Source organism: Leptonychotes weddellii, chromosome 6 (genome assembly GCF_054177405.1).
Source record: "Leptonychotes weddellii isolate Sample4059 chromosome 6, ASM5417740v2, whole genome shotgun sequence".
Taxonomy (NCBI): Eukaryota; Metazoa; Chordata; class Mammalia; order Carnivora; family Phocidae; genus Leptonychotes; species Leptonychotes weddellii.
Genome location: NC_138374.1, coordinates 8,214,155 through 8,237,750, shown reverse-complemented (window position 1 = coordinate 8,237,750; position 23,596 = coordinate 8,214,155). Strand labels below are relative to the sequence as shown.

Here is a 23,596-nt window from a genome sequence, read left to right as displayed (position 1 = left end):
TGGGAAAATCATACCAAGTTCCCAAGAAGATGTTCCTGGTTTGAGCTGAGCTATCGATGGGGTTTGCTCCCCAGTCTCCTGGCAGGACACCCTCCTGCTTCCCTTCTCACACGGTCCAGAGAGTCATGCCTTGTTCCCCACCCGGTCTTCCCACTGCTGGTCGCCGGATGACCCCTGTTTATATATCAAGACTATGTTTAGGTGTCCCCCTCTCTGAGAAACTGCTTCTGCCATCTGATTCATGTTCCCAATGCAACTTGCATGAGTACTTACTGGCCCCTGTTGTAATTGTCACCATGTGGGTCTGTCTCTAAGACCAGGCAGTGTGCTTCAGTAAGGGAAAGACACATTAACCCTCTTCTCCCTCACAGATATTTCATACTCCTACCACATCTCTCTGCTGTGCTTAAGGCAGACATTACTAAGCTATCACAGCTTCCTTGTTTTGATGATCCCAGACCCAGCTTCAAGATCATTTTCAGCTCAGCCCACCAGGAACCAAACTACCGTAACCTCCAGCAGAGGAATCTGATGTGCTGTCTGGTCTTAGCTACCTTAGCAGATGTGTATTCTTGCTCTCTTGTCACCTGATACCTACCTGTTGTTGGACTGACAGCTGGAGAACGAAAAACAATGAGGCTATCTTCCAGAAATGTGCCTGTTTTCATCAAGGGGAGAAGTGGAACTTGGGAACAACAGGAAGAGCTTCAGGATTAAAATTGAAATCCCCAGGTTGAATGTATCTTTCATCTGGATGAAGCCAAGTGCAGACGCCCAGCGCTTAAATCCTGATTGGCACAGGTTCCTGGTATCCTTCCAGAATGAAGCACCAGGAGAGGATAGGTTAGCAGCTCACGGCAAGAAAGCCAAGGTATCGTCTGATAGTGTGTCAGCGGAGAGGCAGGACACTGCTCCTCCAGGTCAGGATAACAGAGGCAAATCCTGAAAAGCCATACGCTTCTCCCCCGGGGTTACTAACCCCCGAGAGCATTTTGATAAAAATAAACGACAGGTAACATTCTTGGAGATGGTAGGGGGTTTACCAGAGCCTGGTGATAAAGGGCAAAGTGATACCTACATAACAAACCCAAGGAGAGGTCAAGGTTTGTGGGTTTGCCAAGCTTCAACAGTTATACAACGTGAATGCCAAGGACCAAGAAATCAAACCTGTGAAATGGTTGGAGGTGGTTAAGTTTGAGGTCACATGTTTCTCAGCTCCTGTGCTACGGGATTAGTGTGAGATCCAGAAGATGGTGGAAGTTAATTTGAGCCCACAGACTCTATGGACTCACCCCTCATGCCTTCTACTCTCCAATCATGTTGTTTCTCCAAGGCAAGGGGCCAATAAGAGGATGCACTGCCAGGACAAATCATCCCAAAGAGATGCTTTTCCCCTTGGCACCATGTCCTGTGTTTGCCCAGCAACCCACATCCTGCTCAGCCCTGAATCTTCTGACTTCCCACAAATTAATTCAAATTCTCCAAGATTAAAATTGAGCCTATATCCAGAGAGCACCTGAGAGTCTTTGAGTTTCACCTAAAAGGAAGTGAGGAACTGTATCACTGTCCGTGTGTTTGCCGCTGGAGAATTGCCAGATCATTCATGCAGCAATCAGTCTAACACACCTAAGTTGTTCCCACTGATTAGCCATCGACTGTTAGCTAAAGTCCTCACTTCCTTTACACTGATTTATGGCAGCAATAGAAATATACCACCCCGGAGGACACACCTCCTTTCAGCTGGGAACCTATAAATGTCAAGGTATTTTTATTCTAATTGAGAAGGACCCAGCAAAATGGGGATCTCCATAGTCATCCTTAAAATATGTCTTTTACTGGATCCAGTTCTATCTGCAGGTATATATCTAATTATTATATTCATTAATTTCACTCTTGCAAATCCTAGTCATGGCAAATTATATCTACTTATTCCCTGGTGCTAGACTTCCCATCTCAAGGGGAGTTTTGTATCGAGGAGGAGGAAATTCTTTGCTCATAACTGTCATTGCAAGTATTGAGAAAGAATGGCTTTTTGTTTGTTTGTTTGTTTGTTTTGTTTCTGGCTGAGAAATACAATGTTTGTAGTTAGAAAAAGTCAATCATTATGTCAATGTTTTCAGTGAGTAGCTCAACTAAGGAAATGATTGATTGGCCTTAGAAAAATTCCTGAAGTTAAGGAAAAGTGCATGTGTACTATTAAGAGGCTCTAAAACTTTGACATCATTGGTTAAGGACATGGTTTGTGTACTCTCAAAATGGGCAGTAAGATCGCCCCTGAAAACGCTCATTAAGTGACTTCTTTCTGCAGGTGTATCTGGCTTGATAATATTTACCAAGCAAACTCAGGTCAAGGAGCTGAGCACAGACAAGATCATTAAGACTCCAAGTTTGTGCCTGTCACTCTGCCTTAGATAAATGATTTGAAGCTCGATAACTCACGGGAGTTCCTTGGTGTTCTTAGAGTGTGAAGCGATCAAATGTATACAAAAGAGCCATTGGCAAGTCAGTGTGGCCGTGGAATCTCAGCGTCGATGTATAGGGATACTACGTGAGCTGGCTGGTTAGCCAGTCTGCCTAGGAGCTATCTGTCTCTGCCTTGGTTCCTCCCTTCTGTTCTCTCTTCGTTCCTTCCCTCTTCTCCTTCTTTCTCTCCCTCCCTCCCTTCATCCTTTTCTTCCTCCCTTCTCTTTTACCTCCCTCCTGCTTTCTTTGGTGTCACCTTTTGCTACATTCATGAATTTCAGAAGACAGGGCAAAAGTACCCTAATTTCTAGAGAACTTCCAGAACTCTCACTCCTACCCCAAAGGCTTTGTAGGGGAAACTCCAGAGATGCAGGTTCATTTGGGAAACTGCCTTCATGAAAGCAGCACCCCATAAGGAAGCCCTCGCTGTGCTGGCAATGGAGAGCAGGGCTACACTGTGTGATGTGGGCGGCCGGCCTGGTGACGCAGGTGGGCCAACGGACAGAGGATGCCCACCTTCTTTTCTTGTCGGGAGGACATCAGTCTGGGGGCTGGAAATCGTGTCTTGAAAATGGGGGCAGTGTTGTTAACGCTAGCTTTCATCTCTAGAACATGAATCGCTGGACTTGCCCTGGCTCTGAGAGGTGACGTGGGATTTAAGTCAGCCCCTGAGGGACAGGATGTGAGTTGCCCTGTTCTTATTTACAGAGGGGCTTAAGGCAGCAGTGTGCTTGGATTGAGGGAACTCGTGGTTTTTCCATGACTTTCTGGGCACGTGCGCGCGCGCGCGCGCACACACACACACACGCATGCGTGCCTATGCTTGCAGTTTAGAGGTGGGAATTGACCTCTGCAAAGTGCTTCCTCTGTACAGAGTGCTCGTGGGAATTGACCTCTGCAAAGTGCTTCCTCTGTACAGAGTGCTCTGCTGGACAGTGTGCCCATGTTCTCTTGTCTAAATCTGCTAACCAGGTGCCTCGTTAGCGCAGTAGGTAGCGCGTCAGTCTCATAAATCTGCTAACCACCCCAGAGTTAGGTGTCACCATTCCCACATGGGAGATGAGGCAACAGCCTCAGGAAGGGTACGTGGTTTGTCCCAGGTCAACAGCAGGTGAGCAGCTGGGCCAGGATTCGAACCTAGAGGGGGTCCCCCCCCACTCAGGCAGCAGTTTTGGCCCAAGGACCCTTGCTGCTCCTCGCAGAGAGCCGAGGAGATGACCCTCGGCATTTGGCTCAGCGCTGGAGCCCCGTGGTGGAGCTGGGTGCCAGAAGGGCCATGGCAAGTGGCCTCAGCTCTGGTCCTTGCACAAGCTCTTGAGAAAAAACTCAGTGCCCCCAGGTTTGTGCGGGGCTAGAGGGGCCGTGAACCCCCTGCCTCTCCTAGCCACGTCTTTGGTGCTGCCACTTACCAGCTCTGGGGCCTCTGCAAGCCTCCGTTTACTCATCTGCAACCTGGGACTGTATTCCAACCTCCCTGGGTGGTGTGGACATGAGGTCAGCAAGCAGGGTCAGAGAGAGGGCGCCTGGGAGCCCCTCACCGTTACTGCTCCAGGTCTTAACGTTGTATCCAAACCTCACTTCCTAAGTGCAAGGTGGTGTCTTGGATTGGCTGGTGGAACAGAAGAGGGGAAAAGCTGATCAAATGCACGGAGAGGCTGGAGTTCAGTGAGTGGGGAATGTGCAGTGTTGGTCTCGCTGCCATGATGAAAGCACCACGGTAACGCTAGATAACCTCGGGGGGATGGGGGCAGCGTGCATGGGGTCTCCCTCTCTGTATTAGCTCTGCAGCTTGTCTCCCACTGCGAAGTTATCCCAAGAAAATTTTAAGACCACTTCCTTGGGTCCCATTTCTTGAAGGCCAGTGTTCTGCAAAATGAGGAAGCAATAATTGCTTACAAATGAATTCCTAACAGATTGTTCCACCTTGTACGTACCCTTTCCACAGCTTAGCAGGGGTTTTGGCAATGACTAATGCCTTAAATAAGGAGAAAATTGAATGAAGGGACGTTCAGACGTTGTGAGGATGTGTTTCATGTGGGTGACATTTGGGGGGGGCACTTCTGAATCACTTAAATAACAGGCCACGAGGATTACCCTCCTGAGCAGTTCTCTTTCCTTCGGCACACATTTATGGTGCAAACTCACCAGTGGGCATCATGTGACTCAGCCTGAGCTCAGTCTGCTGAATGTTCTGGAATGAGGAGAAAGTCCATGGCGGTGTGTCGGCCTGAGTCCAGGTGGGGTGGCCTGGCATCCAGGACCCTGCAGTCCCGCTCAGTTGTCTTCTCCAGCCCCACATTCTCCACCCCTTGCTGGGCATCACCCATCTATGTTGCTATTCCCCACACGGTCCACGCTATTTTCTACCCCGTGATTTTATTTGTTCTGCAGGATACCTTGCAGCTCACCGTCTCATACAAAGCAGCTTGTACTTCCTATCTCCCACACTCCAGTAATGCTGCCTCTTTGCCATGTTGACTTCACTCATGCTGTTCCATTTACCTGGAACAGTCTTCTTCCCCTTCTCCCTTGCCTTCACCTGGCTAAATCTAGCTGCTATTTTTAAATACACGGACGCCGTCCCATCCAGGAATCTCTCCCTCCCTGACATATACTCTCAACACACACACACACACACACACACACACACACACACTCTCCAACACACACAAAAACACAGACACATATATAGATACGTACACTACACACATGGACTGTGTCATCTTATGGTTATCACTCTTATTCTCCCATGGCATCTTAACTCCTGCACCAAATTATCTGTGGATTTTTCTAGGGATCCTGCTATGCTGGGAGTACATGGAGGGCAAGGACCATGTCTTGCTCATTTAGTACCCAGCACAACACCTTGCATTGCTAAGAGCCTACAGAGTGCCTGGCTCATGCTGAACATAAGGGGACAGCCTGGATGCCCCAGTGCGGGGTCAGCTAGGCTCGAGACAGCGTGTGCCCATAAGCCATCTCCAAACATGCTCCCATGCCAGGTCCCGAGCAGGATTTCTGTTTCCTTATATCTAGTTTATAGGGAGCTACATGCTATGTCAGGAATATTATTACCCACATTACTGTGTATTATTACTTCAAAATGTTTTGCTTTTTTTACAAATTGCAATGGAATCCCATCATTTTAATTTGAATTGGGGGAGGCACCCAGTGGAGTTGTGTGGCATGCTTGCTCTGGGCTCTGGGCGCTTGACTTCAGACATGAGTTTCCCTACTTGGTAGCTGTGTGAATTTTGACAAGTTGTTTTACCTTCTAAGTCTTGGATTTTTAGCTATAAAATAAGTGTGCGTAACACTTCTACCATAATGGATTCTGTGAAAGTGAAATGGGTACTATGTGTCCAGCACTTAGCTCAATGCCAGGAATGTGGAACTTGCTCAAAAATATTAGCACTTCCTCTCCTCCTTCTTACCTTTGCCCTTCTTCCTTCCCTGCATCTCTCTACCATTAGCTTCATTATCTTCCTTTGTCTTTCCAATTCCTTCTGCACCTAAAAAACTGCCTCCCACATAACTTGCCACCCCATCTCCACCTTCAGCTTCAAATCACAGCTCCTAATGCACGGTTAGTGCAGAAAATGTAGGAACTAGAGAAAAATGAGAGAAGTAAAAACACCCCAAATCTACCACCCAAGATGGTTAATGTTAAAATATGTATTTCTTTCAAGTTACATGTAAGTGATATAATTTAACATACAGTTTTTCTATAATTTATCTTTATATTCTGAACATTTTAACATGCCCCTCACAGGTTTTGGACATTGAGGTTATTTTAGATTTTCTTCTTTTTTAAAAATTTCAGCTTTAGGGGCGCCTGGGTGACTCAGTCGGCTGGGCATCTGCCTTCGGCTCAGGTCGTGATCTCCAGGTCCTGGGATCGAGCCCTGTGTCAGGCTTCCAGCTCGGCGGGGAGCCTGCTTCTTCCTCCCCTTCTGCCTCTCCCCCTGCTTGTGTTCTCTTTCTCTCTCTCTCAAATGAATAAATAAAATCTAAAATTTCAGCTTAATGAGGTATAATTATCAATAAAATTATAGAATATTTGAAGTGTACCTGTGGTGATTAGATAGAAGTATCCATTGTAAAGAGGTTACCCATCGAGTTAACACATGCATTACCCCACATATTTATCTCTCTCCATTTTATTTTCTTTTTTTTTGGTGAGAACATTTAAGTTCTACTCCCTTAGCAAATTTCAGTTGTTGAATACAGTGTGATCAACTATCGCCATGTTTTACATTAGATTTTCAGAACTTACTCATAGCAGAAAGTTTGTACCCTTTTACCAACCTCTCGCTTTTTCCTGCACCCCTTTCAAGTTCTTTGTGTAATGGGTAGTACTGTGAATGCCCATACATCTTTGTCTACATTGTAGAAATTATGATTATTTCCTTTGGCTATATTCTTTTTTTTTTTAAAGATTTTATTTATTTATTTATTTGAGAGAGAGAGCATGAGCGGTGGGGGTAGGGGGATGGGGAGAGGCAGAGGGAGAGGGAGAAGCAGGCTGAGCGGGGAGCCTGAGGCAGGGCTCAATCCCAGAACCCCGGGGATCCTGTCCTGAATCGAAGGCAGACACTTAACCAACTGAGCGACCCAGGCTCTCCTCCTTTGGCTATATTCTTAGAAGTGGAATTACTGAGTCAAACAGTTGATTACTTTTAAGGCTTCTAAAACATACTGATAAATAATTTTTCCAGAAGTGTACCAATTCTTTCCCCTATCAGTAAAAAACAAAAGTGGCAATTTTCTACACTTTGACCAGATCTGAATATTATGGCTCAAAAATCTTGGCTGAATTGCTGTGTGAAAAATAGTATACAGGTATTTAAGTTTGCATTTATTCGCTTACAGCCAAGGTGAGCATTTTTAAGCCATTTATATTCTCTTTCTTTGAATTGTCTTTATATTAAAAAATATTGTCCAATATTTTTTGAAGGTTCGTGTCTTCCTCATTGATTTATATAAACTCTCTATATAATTTGGTCATGAGTACTTTGTCCACCATATTAATGACAGATATTTTCCCAGTTTGTTATTTGCCTTTAATTTTGGATTTTGATTTTTTTTCCTGAACAAATACTTTATATTTTTTATGTAATTAAATTTATTGCTGTTTTCCTTTGTAATTTCCTACTGATTTTAAATTTAGAAATTTCTTACAGAAATCAGATAAACATTTAACTAGTTTCTTATTTTTGTGTGTTTAAATATCTAGTTCTTTAGTTCTGAAAATTATTTGGTGTGAAGTCAATTTCTAAAATAATTTTTTTCTCTCTCTATATATATATTTTAGAGAGAGAGAGATGCAAGTTGGGGCAGGAAGGGGCACAGGGAGAGGGAGAGAGAGAATCTTAAGCAGTCTCCATGCCCAGCAAGGAGCCCAATGCATGCCTCATCTCACGACCTTGAGATCAAGTCAAGACTCGGATGCTTGACATGAACCACCCAGGTGCCCCTTTTCTCTATATTTTAATTCATATTGCTTTATTTTGAATATTTTGGAGCTAATGATAATTTTTTTGAATGCCATGAGAAGACACTGTCTTAAACACTTGATGTATTTTTTCCTGGTTTTGTCTTCACAATAACCTTATGAAGCAGTTCCTGTAATCACCCTTTTACAGATAAGGAGACGGAGGCCAAGTGAGGTTAATGACTTGCTCGGGTTTAGAGGACGAATGAACAGCAGAGCTAGAATTTGAACCCGTGGCCCCATCTCCCAAGTTCCTGGGTGTACAAGTCCTGCTCCCACCAACCCCAATTTGCCCTTTCAGAATCTATTCCTTTTCAAGAACTTATTTTTAGCCTGTTAATTTTTCCTAAAGAACTTCAGAACCCCTTTTTTAAAGAACCACTCAATCAAAGAAAAACCTTCAGACGGGAATTATAGTGAACCTGTGAATTGGTTTATAATGACTGACATTTCTGTATTCAGTCCTTCCATTCAGAAACCTGGTTCATCTCTCTGTTCCTCTGCAGGAGATGGCCACGGAGCTTTGCATGGTGTTTGTTTTTTATTCTTTTTATTTTTTTAAAGTCGGCTACACGCCCAACGTGGGGCTTGAACTCACAACCCTGCGATCAAGAGTCGGATGCTGTACCAACTGAGCCAGCCAGGCGCCCCTGTACTTTTATTCTTATAAGACCGTTTTAAAGGAGCACTTTATTCATAGTGTCCTTACTTCCTCAGAGCCCATTGTAAGCCCCGTCTTCCCCCCTGCCTGGCTCACATCTGCCTGTAGTTCCCGGAGTAGAACCAGGGAACCACCTAGGATCTCCGCTAGACCCCTGGACACCCCCCAACTGAAGCCCTTAGTTCCCTGCCCTCCCCCAGCTGGTTACCTGGTCGTGTCACCTGCTAGAGCCAACTTTCGAAGGGACGAAGGATGGTGGAGGCATCGTGCAGTGTCAGAACTCCCCCTGGCTGAGATGTCCAGCATCCCATAGGGGCTCGGGTGTTGAAGGAAGTGTATCTTACCTCTCTCTTGAAATCACTGTTACATTTCCTTTACATATGCTGCAACTCAATGATTTTCAATCAGAATCAGAATCACCCGGAATGCTTTTACAACACTCCAGAGCTCCTGATTCATAAGTCTGGGGGAACCCTAAGAATCTGCAGTTTTAACATGTTCTGGGTGCTAACTGATGCTGTTGATTCATGCCCCCCTCCCCGAGAACCATTGTTTTAAAATAACTTTGTTTTTTGTTTTTTTTGAGAGAGAGAGAGAGAGAGAGTGTGTGGGGGGGGAGGGGCAGAGAGAGAGAGAGAATCCCAAGCAGACTCCACGCCCAGTGCGGAGTAGGATGTGGGGCTCGATCCCAGGACCCTGAGATCACGACCTGAGCTGAAATCAAGAGTCAGATGCTTAACTGACTGAGCCACCCAGGTGCCCCTAAAATAAATTTTTCTAAAGTGACTGGGACAGATAGTTTGTTGGTTACTCAAAAATGTTGCTTAAAATGGGGAACCATGAACATACATACACATTTTAAGTGTTCCCTGTTAACTGAAGACACATCAATACACTTGGATTCACCAATTTGTTGCTATAGGCTTTTCTCCCGGGAGGGATCTTCTGTGGTTCCGCAATGTCTTTCTTACATAAACCATAACCATTTGGCATATCTGTAATTTCTAGTTTTTGTTTCTCCAAAGGGGAGCATGAAATGAAAGATACTTGCAAAGTGGTGTGAGCCCCAAAGTTCTGTTGTTGTACATCTTTCTGGCACTCTTCACTGTCCCACCTGCCTGGTTTCTTTTTTAGCAACTTGATTTTATTTCCAAAGCATTCAGCCTTATTTTATAGAAAACCATCTTTCTTTTTTTACCCACATTTCTTTGATTTATTTAATATTTAACTGAATCTAATGCCAAGGACAACTGTCATAAGCAAGTTCGGGGCTCATACCTGCCTCTAGTTGATCAAACAAAGAAGTTGGTTGGAATGGAAGTTGCCAGGTAAGCTAGAAAACAGCCTATCAGTGCTAGTGATCAGTAGGTTTACAGGGAGGATGGAGGGTATCATTTGACCTGGCGAGGGGGTTAAATAAAGATCAGTGAAGAGAATTTCTTGTTTACTGCCACCTACTGGATGCCTTTCCACTCGAATATTCAGGTACAGCAAATAAAAATACAACGCACCCAGTTCAACTTGATTTGTAAAAACATGTTTTGTTTTTTATGTGTGTGTGTGTGTGTGTGTAAGTGTGTCCATGCAAATATATTTGGGACATACTTATACTAAAGAAGTATTCATTGTTTATCTGAAATTCAAATAAAAAGATAATTTTTTTGTATAATATGTCCCATACAATATTTGGGATATACTTATATTAAGAAATATCTTTGTTTATTTGAAATCCCAATTTAGCTGGGCATCCTGTATTTTATTTGGCAATCCTTTTGCTCCATTTTTTCTTTGACATATGTTTATGCCTTCTTTCAAGTCTAGAGGAAATATCTGCCCCTGTCTGGAATCCTCCTGCTTTTCTTCCAAAGCCAAGAATTGCTCTCCTTTTGAGATTCCCACTCCCCTGCCCTCCGTGTTCCTCCCAGGGAAAGACCGGATTACTGGCTACCAAGTCTGGCTGCTGAGTCGCCTCTGAGCTCCAGAGGACTGAGCTTTGCCCTCTCTGATGGATTCCTCCCTCCTCCCTGACTCTCAGTGCAGTGCCCCCGGGCAGTCAGAGATTAGTCCATACTTGCTGAGTGAAATATTTAATGAATGAGGCCCAGCTAAACCTCCAAAGTAAAGTCTGATGCAGCCCCCTCCCCTGTTTGAATTAGCAAGGAGGTCAGATCTAATGTTTGTTTTCAGAAGAGCTCTCATTTGGCCCTTTTTCTTTGTCTTTCTCAGCAAGGTCAGTGTCAGCCACCAAAGGAACCACTTTTGAGGAGACACATACACCAACTGGTAACTCTAAACTCTGGGACTGGATGGTTGTGGGACCCATCCCCACCCGCAAGGACTCAGGAGGGACTGCTGCAGAGAATCTTACTGGGTTTTAGATGTAGGACAAGGAAGGACCTCTTCTGATGGGGTCCACCTGGGCACTCAGCCCCTTCCTCGCAAGTTTCCACACTGACCAGAAGACAGGCCCTGAGTCTCCATGTCAGCCTGTGCCCAGCCACACCTCTTTCCTAAGATCTCTGTCCCCCAGGGTATCCCCCCGGGGGCTGCAGCCACTCAGCAGGGAAGCAGAGGCAGGTGGGGACAGGATCATCTAACTAAGGCTCTCTGGATATAATCAGTTACTATTCCTCTTCTTTTCTAGGATTTTTATCACATGTTGGGAAAACAGTGGAAACCTCTACGGCCGTCGATGCTTTAAGCGGTAACTTCTTCTGCCATTTCTTGATCTTATTATAGTCCTGTGTGTGCATGAATGTGTTTGCTTGTGCAAGAGTGCAAACCTTATGATTTGGGCCACATTGTTCAAATGTTAAATAGGTATATACTGAAACGCAGAACTGTGAAATGGTTTAGCGCAACTGCCTGAGTACAAAGTCCTGCCCTTTATCACTTATCAGTCGGTTGGTCTTGGGTCACCTTCCTGAGCCTTGGTTTTCCCACGGGTTATTTTGAGGATTAACTAGGATGATACATGGAAAGCTCTTGAATAGGATCTGAGGAAGTCACAGTTTGGTAAGGGCTCAGGACAGATTGTCCTGGATGACGTGCGCTGCTCAGGAAATGAATCCTACCTATGGCCATGGGGAAGACACCAGCGTCATCTGCTGGGGGGGGCGGGGGTTGGCTCCAGGAGATAATGCGTATTACATGGCTCAGGGCAGAGTAATAATAGCCATGTCCCCTGTTCTACAAACTGATTTCTCCATCAGGAAAATGGAAATTATAGTAGTACCTTGGCCAACTTATTTTACCTCTAAGTGCTTCAGTTTACTTCTCTGTAAGAGGAGGGAACCCTACCGTTATGGGTTGCCATGAGGACCAAAGGGGACAATGTGGGTGAAGCACTTAAGACAGTGAGTATTGGAAATTGTATGATCATGGTCATCACCATGATTCTTATTGCTGCGATAGCTAACACCTGTTGTTATGTTGAAAACGCACCAGTCAGTCTGATACACATTTGATCTACATTTCTCATTTAATTTTCCCAATAGCCCTTACTGACCCAGGGTCAGTAAGTCTCAGTAAATGACCACATCTGTCATTTTATGGGAAAGGAAAGGCATTTTCATCTCCTATTGCCTTTGTCAACACAAAGTCACTTGACTGTTTTTTGTACCAAATTGTTGCCAATCCATGCTTTTAGTGATTTCAGTTAGTTGAGAACTGGGAAGTCAAAGCTCTCAATCTCAACTCCTCATGCCCATTCAACTCCTCATGCCCATTCCTACAAACTGGCTAGGCTAAATTTTCTCAAAGAAATAAGAAAAGTAATGGGTCCCCATTTGTACCAAATTAGGTACAAGCCTAATTTGCTTTTCTACAGTGCTGAAATGTCAATTTCTATTGTAATGAAATAAAGGCATATATGCAGCAGTAAATACACAGAAACAAATGCACCAGTAATTAAAGAGTATTTCATTGAATTTATTCTTAAGATATAATAAGCCACTTTTTTAATCACCATGTTTCTTGGGACTAGTTTAGCATTTTGTTTTCCACATACCAGAGACTCAAGAAATCTTTATCAATTTGAATTAAGTTTCAAAGACAGATTACAGATCTGTTGATGTTGATCCACATGCTATTGTTGTACCTCTACTTTAATGTCAACCAGAAAAAAAGCAATGGTTCAAAGGTGGATTTCTTGGTGAGGATCCCTGTGGATGAAACACACACGTGTCTGATTTTTCTTTTATTCTTTTATAGCTTCCCAATCAGATCCTGTCACAACAACTGGTGAATACTTTAAAAACAATATCCTGAATTTGATTTAAAATCTATTTATTATCCTATGCAGTTATTTATATCTTAAGCATAAACACTGCCTTTAGTGAATGGTATGAAGTCTGCACAAAAACATGATTTGTGTCCTTTATATAAATACAAAGGCAGTAGAAACTTCTTTCAATTATAGAATAAATGGACCTTGTAGTTACCTTGTTATGTTCTTCTTCAATTGTATTTTGCCTTTGCCTCAAACTTCCATGTACATCAGAATCAATGAGGGTATTTTTTTGAATGCAGGTCCTTGGGATTTATCTTCCTCTCCTTCAGAGACCCTGATTTGGAGGGTCTGGGTTGAGGCCCAGGAATCTGAATTTTTATATAACTGAAAATATGGACCTCACTTTGAGCAACCATGCTGCATGGCCCAGTCCTGAATCAAGTTTTTTGTGTTTATAATGTAATTATGGAATCACAACTTTGCTAAGAATTTCCAAAGAAAGTGACAGAGATATGTATATATTTTTTAAGTGCTCTTTTTACTTATTTTTTCTTAACGTCTATATTTTGCTTAATGTCAAGTGAATTTAGGTTTGTAGCATTTTCCCAAATGGTTCATGGCTACATCATAAGTCTGACTTGTAGATATAAAGACTTTTCCATGAGTACATTGCTAACACTGAACTTTTGCACACCTTGCAAAATGGCCTCAATGTCCTTGCTACCTCATTTGACAAGAACCAGCCCTACCAAGACCCTTCTGTGCAGGAGACTACAGTGTGGGCTCTCTCTGTATTGTTTCAGGGGAATGTGTTCCCTGCTTTCAGGGACTTATGGTCTAATGGCAAGATAGACAGTAATCAACTAATATATAGTTACAATTACAGCTGTGGTAAGTGCTGGAGAAAGGAGGTACATGGCATGAGAGGTGTGACCAAGATATGAGAAAGAGAGTAGCCCCACGAAAGACATAGGTGAACTGAGGTCTAGAGCTGGTGTGGGAATTAGGCAGACAGAGCAAAGAGGAAGAGTGTTTTTCTGTTCTTCACTGGCACTGCTGTCAGGAATGGAACTGATAGAGACTCATGTTGACTCTAGCTACCCTGCCCCAGCCTTCAGATACTCCCCTCCTCCATGCTTAGCTATGCTAATACTTTATCTAGCCAGGGTAGTACCCTGATGGGAGGTTATCTCTAGGTCCTATTTTCCAAACTGTGGCCTTGACACATTTTTCAAAGCTCTAGGGAAAAAAGAAAGACTTCTGATTAATGGAGTTTTTGAAGTGTTGCCTGCCCTTGGTGGTAGAATGTCATTTGTCTTTTGGGGCAAATGGGTGAAGAGCTACAGCTGGACCTCGTTCTTGTTTGCCTTCTAAATTCTTGTCTAAATCTAGATGGAGTTGGTGGAGGCAAATCCAGAGATGTGTCCGTGAACAAACCTCTGGGAAGCTCATCATTTGGTCATATCTTGAACTGATACATTAAACAATGAACAATCTAGCACGATCTCTGCTTTGTGGCATCCTATGCCTCTGTACCAACACCTTAGGATGGCCATTTGCTTGGCAACAGTGAGACTCCATGAAGAGGACTCATATAGGGCTCCCATCCACAACATCCTTAACTCCACTGAGACAAATGCAGACTATATGGCAGAGAAGATGGTACCTGAAAGGATGAAATAATCTGGGTGCATGTGACAGATTTAAGATGAAAGTCCTAAAGATGAAAACCACAATAATCAAAAGCATTCTTATCCTGGAGTCGTGTTGTATGCACAAAAACAATGTTGAATCTCAGTCAAAGCTACTGGGTGACTTCATATTGAAAACCCATTTTGGTGGGTTTATGGAAGGTCAGTTGGCACGGACCACTTTCCTTGCAAGAACCACAAGGAAAGGGTTGGTGGCAGGCAGTGACTATGACAAAAGGCAGAGCAGGATGATAGCTGAGAACACTGACAGTAGAGGAGGAGGCTGCATGTCCTTGGATGTACTTGTTCAATGTCTGTGCCTCAGTGTCCTTGTCTATAAGTGGGGATGACTGGGTTGGGGTAAAGATGAACTGAGGTAGTGCATGTAAATAGTAAAACATGGTATTGTCATCAATCATGAAAATGTAATCATTTTTATTAAATGTTCGTTTAAGGTCCAGGGCACTTTCCAGAGTGCCATTGGAGTCACCACACAATCTCCTTAGGCTTCTCTTCTAGAATAACTGGAGTGGCCTACCCAGTAGATATGGCTAGTTTGATGATGCCTTGTTTGGTTTAATACTCAAGCTCTTCTTCAATTTTCTCCCCACTAAAGCAATAATGTATACAATGTGCAAAGGTACACAATAGGTACTCTGGGAGACTTGGGGCAATGGCTTTAGCCTAAATGGGAGGGGACCAGCTCCCTTGGAAAGTGACCAGGTCTTTGGGGAAATATCTTGCAAGATCTTTTTGTGGCTTTTCCTTGGTTGAACCATTCTGATGTCTCAACTGTCTTGAGACATCATTCCCAAAATGACAGCTGACATCATCTACAACTATGTGGTTGATTGATGGAATTTGAAAGCAAGTTGGTCCCAATAAATTTGTGAAAAGAGTCTGTTCAAACTGTGTGGACACAGCACAACCAGAGATAACTCCAACGTTCTGTTTGGGGGTTTTATGCCTGAGTATTGTTGGGACTTTGGAGCTCAGAGCTTCTGGGTTAGATGTAGATTCTGACATCGACCACCATGTGACTAAGCAAGATACCTGGAACCAGACAATGGGAATTGTGTGGTGTCATTGGTACTGTGTTTAAATGTCCAAGTTTTGAATGAAGGACTCTCTCAGGCAAGTCTGTCAGCGTGTTCTTGAGTGTGGGAGCAGGGATAGTATGTCAGAAATGAGGTGGGGATGTTCTGGTGCACACATTTCCTAGGTTTGTGGCCTGTGTTGAAAGAATGCTCTAGCTGCCTATTTCTGTTTCAAATTGCTTCTTCATCCTCAGGACTGTGCAGCCCATGGCTTCACCTGCCTTCTTACTGGGCCATCAAGAACATAAAGCAGGGCAGCTGGAGAAGTCCATTGTGGACCCCACATTCAAGGTGTTGAGACAAATGGTGTAGTTCTCTGGCATCAAGGCCTCTCACTGGCCTGTTGGTTTTGCTCGAGAGATTCCAATCTCTGAACCTCTGACTGCTGTTCCTGGCAGCACTCACATTTACAAGGAATCTGAGAAGTTTATCGAATGCCTTAACTTTCTTTATACCAAGAAGTAAGAAAAACGGGATCATGAAAGCAACCTCATTGGAATTTTTAATAAGAATTTAAACATAGCAGATCTCCTTTTATCAAGTAGATTTTGGTATATAAGCATTAGAAAAAATAAAAGTGAACCATCATATGTCCTTTTAGCAAAATGAGATGGTCTGAATTCTTGCTGCAAAATATCACCAGTGAAATCCTTTCCACTGAAGTCAGGTGAGAGCACTATATTTTATTTATTTTTTTAGAGAGGGTGGAGAGAAAAAGAGAGAGAGAGAGGAGGGGCAGAGGGAGAGGGAGAGAGAGAATCTTAAGCGGGCTCCATGCCCACCTTGGAGCCTGATGTGGGGCTCAGTCTCACAACCCTGAGATGATGACCTGAGCTGAAATCAAGAGTCCGATGCTTAATCAAGTAAGCCACCCAGACACCCCGAGAGCACTATATTTTATTTTTGTACTTAGAATTATATTACTGACTCCCTGATTTTTGAATTTGAGGAAATTCATCTAGTATATCATCATTTGAAGGCCCAGAGTCTAAGATTTCAATTGTACAAGCAATTTCACCATTATTGTTAGCATCTAGGGGCTACTATCTATCTCTTTACATTCCTCTTCTGATTCATCTAGTTATTGTGAAACATCTTCAATGTCAATTTTCTTCTCTTTGTCATTGGTAATAGACAATGAAAACTTCTAAATTTTTAACTACATTCAGTGAAAGCTAAAAGCATCTTACAAAGACAGTGTCTCCAGTCTTTTTAAAAAATACCTTCTTGAAAGGTAATGCAGTATTTGGGGCACTGAAGAATGATGACGTATCTTACCACTTCATCTTTCTTCTAGATAATGCCACCATTCTCTCATTGTCTTATTATATAACTCTTTTTTATGATAGTTAATAATTAACAAGTAATGATGAACCAATTCTTTGAATGATGAAATAGCAAAATGTTTCAAGCTATAGGAAAAAATGAGATCACGGAGAGCCCGTAATGTATTTTGGATTTGTAAAATGATCCAATGAGGGTGCCTGGGTGACTCAGTTGGTTAAGCGACTGCCTTCGGCTCAGATCATGATCCTGGAGTCCCGGGATCGAGTCCCACATCGGGCTCCCTGCTCGGCAGGGAGCCTGCTTCTCCCTCTGACCCTCCTCCCTCTCATGCTGTCTCTCATTCTCGCTCTCAAATAAATAAAATCTTTAAAAAAAAAAAAAGATCCAATGAATCCATATAGTGACTATAAGATAGAATGACTTTTATTCTATTTTCTTTTCACAAATAAATATTCCTTTTGTTCTTTGGAAGACCTCTTAAAACATGTAAAAGTCATGAAATATCAATCCTCACAAATAGAGTAAAGCCTGCTGAAAAAAGAAACTCAAGAACTAAAATTGAGTCTGATGGACCTTGAAGGTGTCCTAAGGGTTAACTTGAAGTGGAGGGGCTTAGAGAGCTTTAGAGTGGCCTCAATGATAAAGACCCAGGGTCCTCTAGATGTTGGTTTTGTTCAAAATAGATTAAAAATTTCTCAGGGTATGGATCAGAAGGCACAGGATATCTGATGACAAAATGTATACTTATTTAGGGGGCCTCTGAGTGTCTATTCCAAGTGCTAACTCCACTCAAATTTCAAACTGGAGGGACCATTCAACTGGCATCCGGAATCCTTGACAGCTAGTCAGAACTGCCTTTTCTTTTCCAGCCCTTCTGAGCACAGATTACATCCTGTAACTATAAACTGTAAGCGTTATGGGGCAGGGTGAAGAAACATGTACTTTATTACATCCAAAATTATTCAACACCCCACATCCAATCCACTTGAAATCTATTGCAAAATCCAGAACACTTTGCAAGAATGCTGGAGGCACACAGACCCAAGAGTTAGCCACAGTGCCCGCTGGCATGATCGTAAGGTGATGCTCAAGCCAATTTCTGTGACTGTAGATCATTTACAAACGGTGGAACCTCCATTCCAAGATGAATTTGGTTTCTTCCTAGGTCTGGGGAGTTCCCCGACTACAGACTATGGTAAGACCTTTTTTATTTACTTGTCTTCCTGGAGTTTTGCTTACTGGCTGGGCCAGCCAGTTGTTCTGCTGCTGTTGGCTTGTTGAGGCTGAGTACAGCCTGCCTTTTAGAAAGCAGGGATGGGAAGAAAGGGGTCAGGGGATGCTGAGACCTTAGGCATGTATCAGATGCACACTCAGCCAGTCTCATCTGTCATTCTCCTTCCTTCCTCTCTCTGCCTCTCAGTCCTTTGTTGCATGGGATTAGCTTCAGCTTGGTGTCAGGAGAGATGGGTGACAAAAAGCCAGTGCCTCTTCTTACCGCTAGTGACAGTTATCTTGAAGATAGCTAACATCCCACAAGCACTTGTTATGTACCCTGGACAAAATTATTTTCATATACCAAATGAGTTAATGTATAAAAAAATCATTTAAAATACTGCTTGGTGCATAATAAGTGCTCAACTAATGTACATAATATGCGCTATTATCATGAAATCTTTCCAACATTTTGAGGTAAGTGATATTATTACCCCCAAGTTGCAGATGGGGAAACTGTGGCATAGTTAGGTCACTTGTCAACAGTTATATGTCCCAGGTCACATGGTGGCTAAGTGTCTGGGCAGAAATTTGAACCAAGAACAGGCACCTTTGCCTCTGTCCACTATTCCTACTAAATCTATCCATCTCTCCCCAACCTCTGAGTGAATGCACACACTTTGCACTGAATTTGATATGTCAGAGTCCTTGATGTGCTCACTTAGGACAGTGGACCCTGCCATGGAGTTCTTGGCTCTGTTGAGGCCAATCCCTGCCCTTTCAGAGCATGCTCTGAGAGTCCAGAAGTGGCCTGGGAGGGGCTCTAGTGGAGCTTTCTGGTGATTGACATCCAGCAAAGGGCAGGCTGAGGCAGGGAGACTGAGAGCTCTTCTGCAGGGGCATTCACAGGAGTGACCAAAGAGGGCAGCAGGAAGGGCTGTGGAGGTCCTTGGGAACACCCTAGAAACAGCCCAATTGGCTTTTCCTCACTCTTTCCTTGAACCCTTCCCTTACAACAACAACAGAAACCACCTGCCCCCTGATCTTACATCCTATTCCAACCTCTCTGGTCACTGCCTGACCACAGATTTCTCATAAACTCAAACTAACCACTGAAAAGCCATACCTAGGACTCAGGTCCTGCTATCATGATGTTGGCTTGATCTCTCGGGAGCTGCTCCCTGTTTTCTTTGCAAAATCAGTGCAGGTGGTTTAGCAGGATCATGTCAGGCTGGAACATATTGCTCATTATGGTGGCATTCAGGCTTTGTCAGCCCTCACAAGAGGCTTGAAAGGTGAGTTGAAGCCCACTCTTGGATGAATGCCACCTGAGACTTGACCCTGATGGCAGTGGAGAGTACATTGAGGCCTTTTGAGCAGGGAAGTGAGTTGAATATATCCACATTTTGTAAAGATAAAACTTGGGACATTCTAGGGGAGACAGATAAATCCTGTCAGCATAGGAGTGGGCACAGAGTAACCACTCCATAAATGCTTGTTGAATCTATCAATGTAGATGGATTAGAGAGGGAAGGGCCAGGGCAGGGAGATCCACGGGCAGGCCCCTGGAGTAGGCCAGATTCAAGAGAAGGAAAGTCTAACCTAGCAAAATGGTGGTGAGAATAAAAGGAAAGACAATCTTGTTGATAAGTTGGATATAAGAGGTACAGAAGGGGAGGAATCAAATATAACAACCAGATTTCCAACACAGTTCTTGTGGAGCACGGCTTGATTCAAGTGGAAGAAAGAGACTGTGTTGGGTTTGGGATGGTGGGATGGATATCTGCTGTCTGTCGGCAGCTTGGGTGTGGCCTTGCAGTGTCGGCACCAGGAGGGGCCCACTTTGGTCAGGGCTCAGGGAACATTCTCTTGGGCTTTGTATACTGCTCAGGATGGAAGCCCTACCTGTCGAGCTGCTCCCACAGCGGGTGGTACAACCACGAATGTGGCCACAGGGAAGATGCCGGAGTTGTGTGCTCAGGTAGAGATGACCTCACCTCACCTGTGCCACTCGGACGAGAGGGGCTCCTGCTGACCTCTACATCACTTTGCATGGGCATAGTGCTTTGCGTCTTACATGCTTTGCTCTAGGTCATGTCTTATTTGATGTTAGAGGGCAGGTCCCTTTTCAGATAAATGGAGGCTCAGAGAGGGCAAGTAGCTTGCCTGGAATCCTAAAGCTGGGAAGTGGTGGAGGTGGGTTTCAATCTCAGCCTCCTCCAGAATTTGCCAATGTAATCACCCAGTGGTATTGTTCTGATGATCCCTGCCCTGGGGTGACAAAATACCTTCCTATGTGGCATTTTCTCCTCCTTTTACAGTCAGGAGAGAAGGATCAGAGACTTCTGGTCCTTAAAACTTAAATATAGACAAAAATCAAGCAGAGAAGTAACCGGTATGTTCTCTTTATTGGGGATTAAATGACCAGCTAAAGATATTTACACCCGCAGTGGAAGAGAGAAATTCTCCCTGACTCAACTTAGCAAAACCCAATGCTGAGTTTCTCCTTTGTTTAGAGAGGGCTGGTAGGTGTTCAAGTACCAAAACTTCTTTTAATCCACAAAGAAACTCTGAGGATAACAATCATTGTGTCCCCCAAAGGGGGTTTCCTGGCTAAATTGTCCTTCTTTAGAGTAACCTCTGGCATTTGTTATGTGGATTGGTTTGTGCACATGCCACCATGCATGGGATGTGACCCTGATAATCCAACTATCACATGAGAATGGCTTCCCCTAGAGAGTATGGCTCTCCAAGCAATCACTTTGGAGTGGGTTTATTTTAGCATTTGGGGATGCATCTTTGAAAACTGCCTTTCTTCTTCGTTGGGGCCACCTTCTAAGGAATATCTCAGCAATGGTAGGTATTTGTCATTTGAGGGTGTGGGTGAGCTACAGAAATAGGTAGTTGGTATTTGAAATGTGATCTTGTTGATCAGGTGGGGCTGTTAATCAATGGAGTGATTTTTTGGTTGGAGGCTGAGGAAGCAGAGGGGTGGGAGGTTGATGGCAGGAGCAAAGAACATCTCTGATGTCATTTCAGTATTGAATAAGGGCTGGCAAAATGACAGAGAGATGAATTCTGTCTTGTAAGTAAGAAACACAACCTTTTAGCAGTAGGTAGGGTTTCCAGGTCTCTGCATCCAGCCCTTGTTTCAGAGCTGAGGAAGCAGAAGGCTGGCTCTTCTCAAATGAGGGACAACATTGAGTGACCTCTTTTTTTCTCCCCTCTGTAGCTTCTTCGTCTCCCACAGAGGCATCCCTGGCAACAATTGAGGCAGAAGGTAACATTTTTTATGTGGGATCCTTATGGGCTCATTACCTGCACCCATAAGGTCATCTCTGATCCAGAAGAGGTGCAAAAGGTATAAGAGATAGGGGTGCTCAGTTCCCAAGAGGGAACCTCTGAATAAGGCCTCAGGCCTAAATGGGTAAACCTTCCATGGACCATGTCCCTGAGTTTGGGGAGGGATCAACCTGCACAGGTACTTCCAAGGAGTTCCAAGGTGGATCTTGGTGTCCAGTCTCCAGGGGGGTCCTGTTGCTCATGCTCAGTGCCTACCCTTGTGGTCCTCACCACTGCATGCTGATGCCTGGCCAGGCTGGGGTGCCGGGTCTCTGGCTGCAGGGCCTGGAAAGGCAGGAGCAAACCTGATGGGGCAGCATACTTGCCTGCCTTTGCCCTTTCCTGAGCCCATATCAGGCCACCTTGGTTTCTTCTCAATATGAGGAGCCATGGTCCTTCAGCTTATGGACATCAGAGGTCCCATGTACCTCCCCTGGGGGCATCTCCAATGAGAGAGCTAGGAGGTAGTCAATAGAGCTCGAGTTTTTGGCAACCTGAGCTTTGGGAAGGAAAGTCACTACTTATATCCCATGGGAAACTTTGACCCTAGGACAAGAGAAGGATAACCTCCCCATGAAGGCCCCTGACCAGAAGTCAGCATGGATCAGTTGGGAATCTTAATGGTACATATGTCACGCATTTCCGTTCCTCAGATGTTATGATTTCCTGTCCCTAAAGCCCATGGGGTGAGGTTTGACTTTACCACTTTCTCTTCCACAGATGTCACTAGAGCTGAGGTTGAGACTGACTTTATTATAATTTAGCCATAGATATGGCTAGTTCTGTCAAAGAACCTGACAAGTTCTTTGGTACAACTAGTCCATCCAGGGTGCAAGCGATGGGCTCAGGGGCTGGCTATCTGACTATGACACAGGACTGCAGATAGGACTTACCTAGAGCTACTCTTGTCAGAACCTCGACTGTGGGGTAGAGGTGGGGGTCACATTTCCTCTAGATCAAAAAAGACCTCATGTAGAAACCCAATAGGGATTTCAGAAATGCAATGAATGCTCTGGTGGCAGTGGACTAAGAGGAGCTCTCAGGTCTTCTTTCTTAAAGCCCCAGCACCCAGTAGGCTCTTGCTGGGGACTGGGGCAAGCACCACAGTTTCTTGAAGCAGTTTGAAAATCATAGGTTTAAAGCTACAATCTTACTTAATGGGTAAACATAGAAACATTATCACTAAAGTAAAAAGGCAAGAATGGCCTTCAGGCTGCTGTCATTTAACAGTATACTAGAGATACTAACCAATACAATTAAACAAGAGAAATCAATTGGAAGCATAAGGATTAGAAAAGTTATTTTTGCATCTATCCGTGGAGCTCTGCATAAGTCACATGTGGAATGGTCAGAATCAAGGTCAGTAGGTTGATAAAGAGATATTTCCCCCAAAATAGCCTTGTAGAATGAAAGAATTTGAAGCTAGACAGGTTTGTTCCCTTTTCCAAAGTCACATAGCAAGATAAAATCCAGGTCAGAAAACATATTCTTAGCAGATTCTAATTTAATTTGAGTCTTTGATTCTCCTCAGAGAGGACTTAACTATACATTTTCTGTTTTTTTCCCCTCCTTCTACAATCTGTCTATGCAGACAGCACTACAGAGAATATGATGGCTACTAGTGCAATAGGTAATGAATAATTTTATTTGATTCTTTCTCCGTAGGTAATGATGGAACTGTATACATGGATTTCACACTTATTCAGGAAGATTTCTAGGGGTTGGGGTGAGAGGGTGTTGTATGCAGATAGAAAAAAGGAAGATCCCATGTGGCCCGGACAAAAACAGTTTCCAAACACTGTCTTCCATGATGTCTAACTCTGGTCTCTGCATTTGTTGACATATCCAGCCATCACCTGGATCCCCACCTCTGCAATTTCAACATAACCGATAAATAAATATTTCATTCCAACCTCAAAGGATCATTCTCAGTTTCTAGATAAAGTTTGGGTTTGGAAGGGACAGGTGTCTTTCCTTATCTTAGTCCCTGTGTGTGTGTGTGTACAGTTAGGGGATAGAGAGAGAACTCTCTGAATATCAGATCCTGGGTGTGATCTTAGAGGGTGGCCTGCTGACTCCATTGGGATCCTGGGCTTATGTTCAGGAAAGGTCCTCACC

General features: G+C 43.9%; 1 protein-coding gene across 1 annotated transcript; it reads left to right on the top strand.

The window, feature by feature from the left end:
• The first annotated feature begins 1,795 nt into the window (after nt 1–1,795).
• Nucleotides 1,796–23,119, top strand: LOC145722006 (uncharacterized). The gene is made up of 6 exons (XM_081823058.1): nt 1,796–1,857; nt 10,845–10,901; nt 11,263–11,322; nt 18,090–18,119; nt 21,369–21,416; nt 23,070–23,119. Exons 1-6 carry the CDS (start codon nt 1,797–1,799, stop codon nt 23,117–23,119), a joined length of 306 nt encoding a protein of 101 aa, XP_081679184.1. The 5' UTR covers nt 1,796.
• Nucleotides 23,120–23,596: the final 477 nt, after the last annotated feature.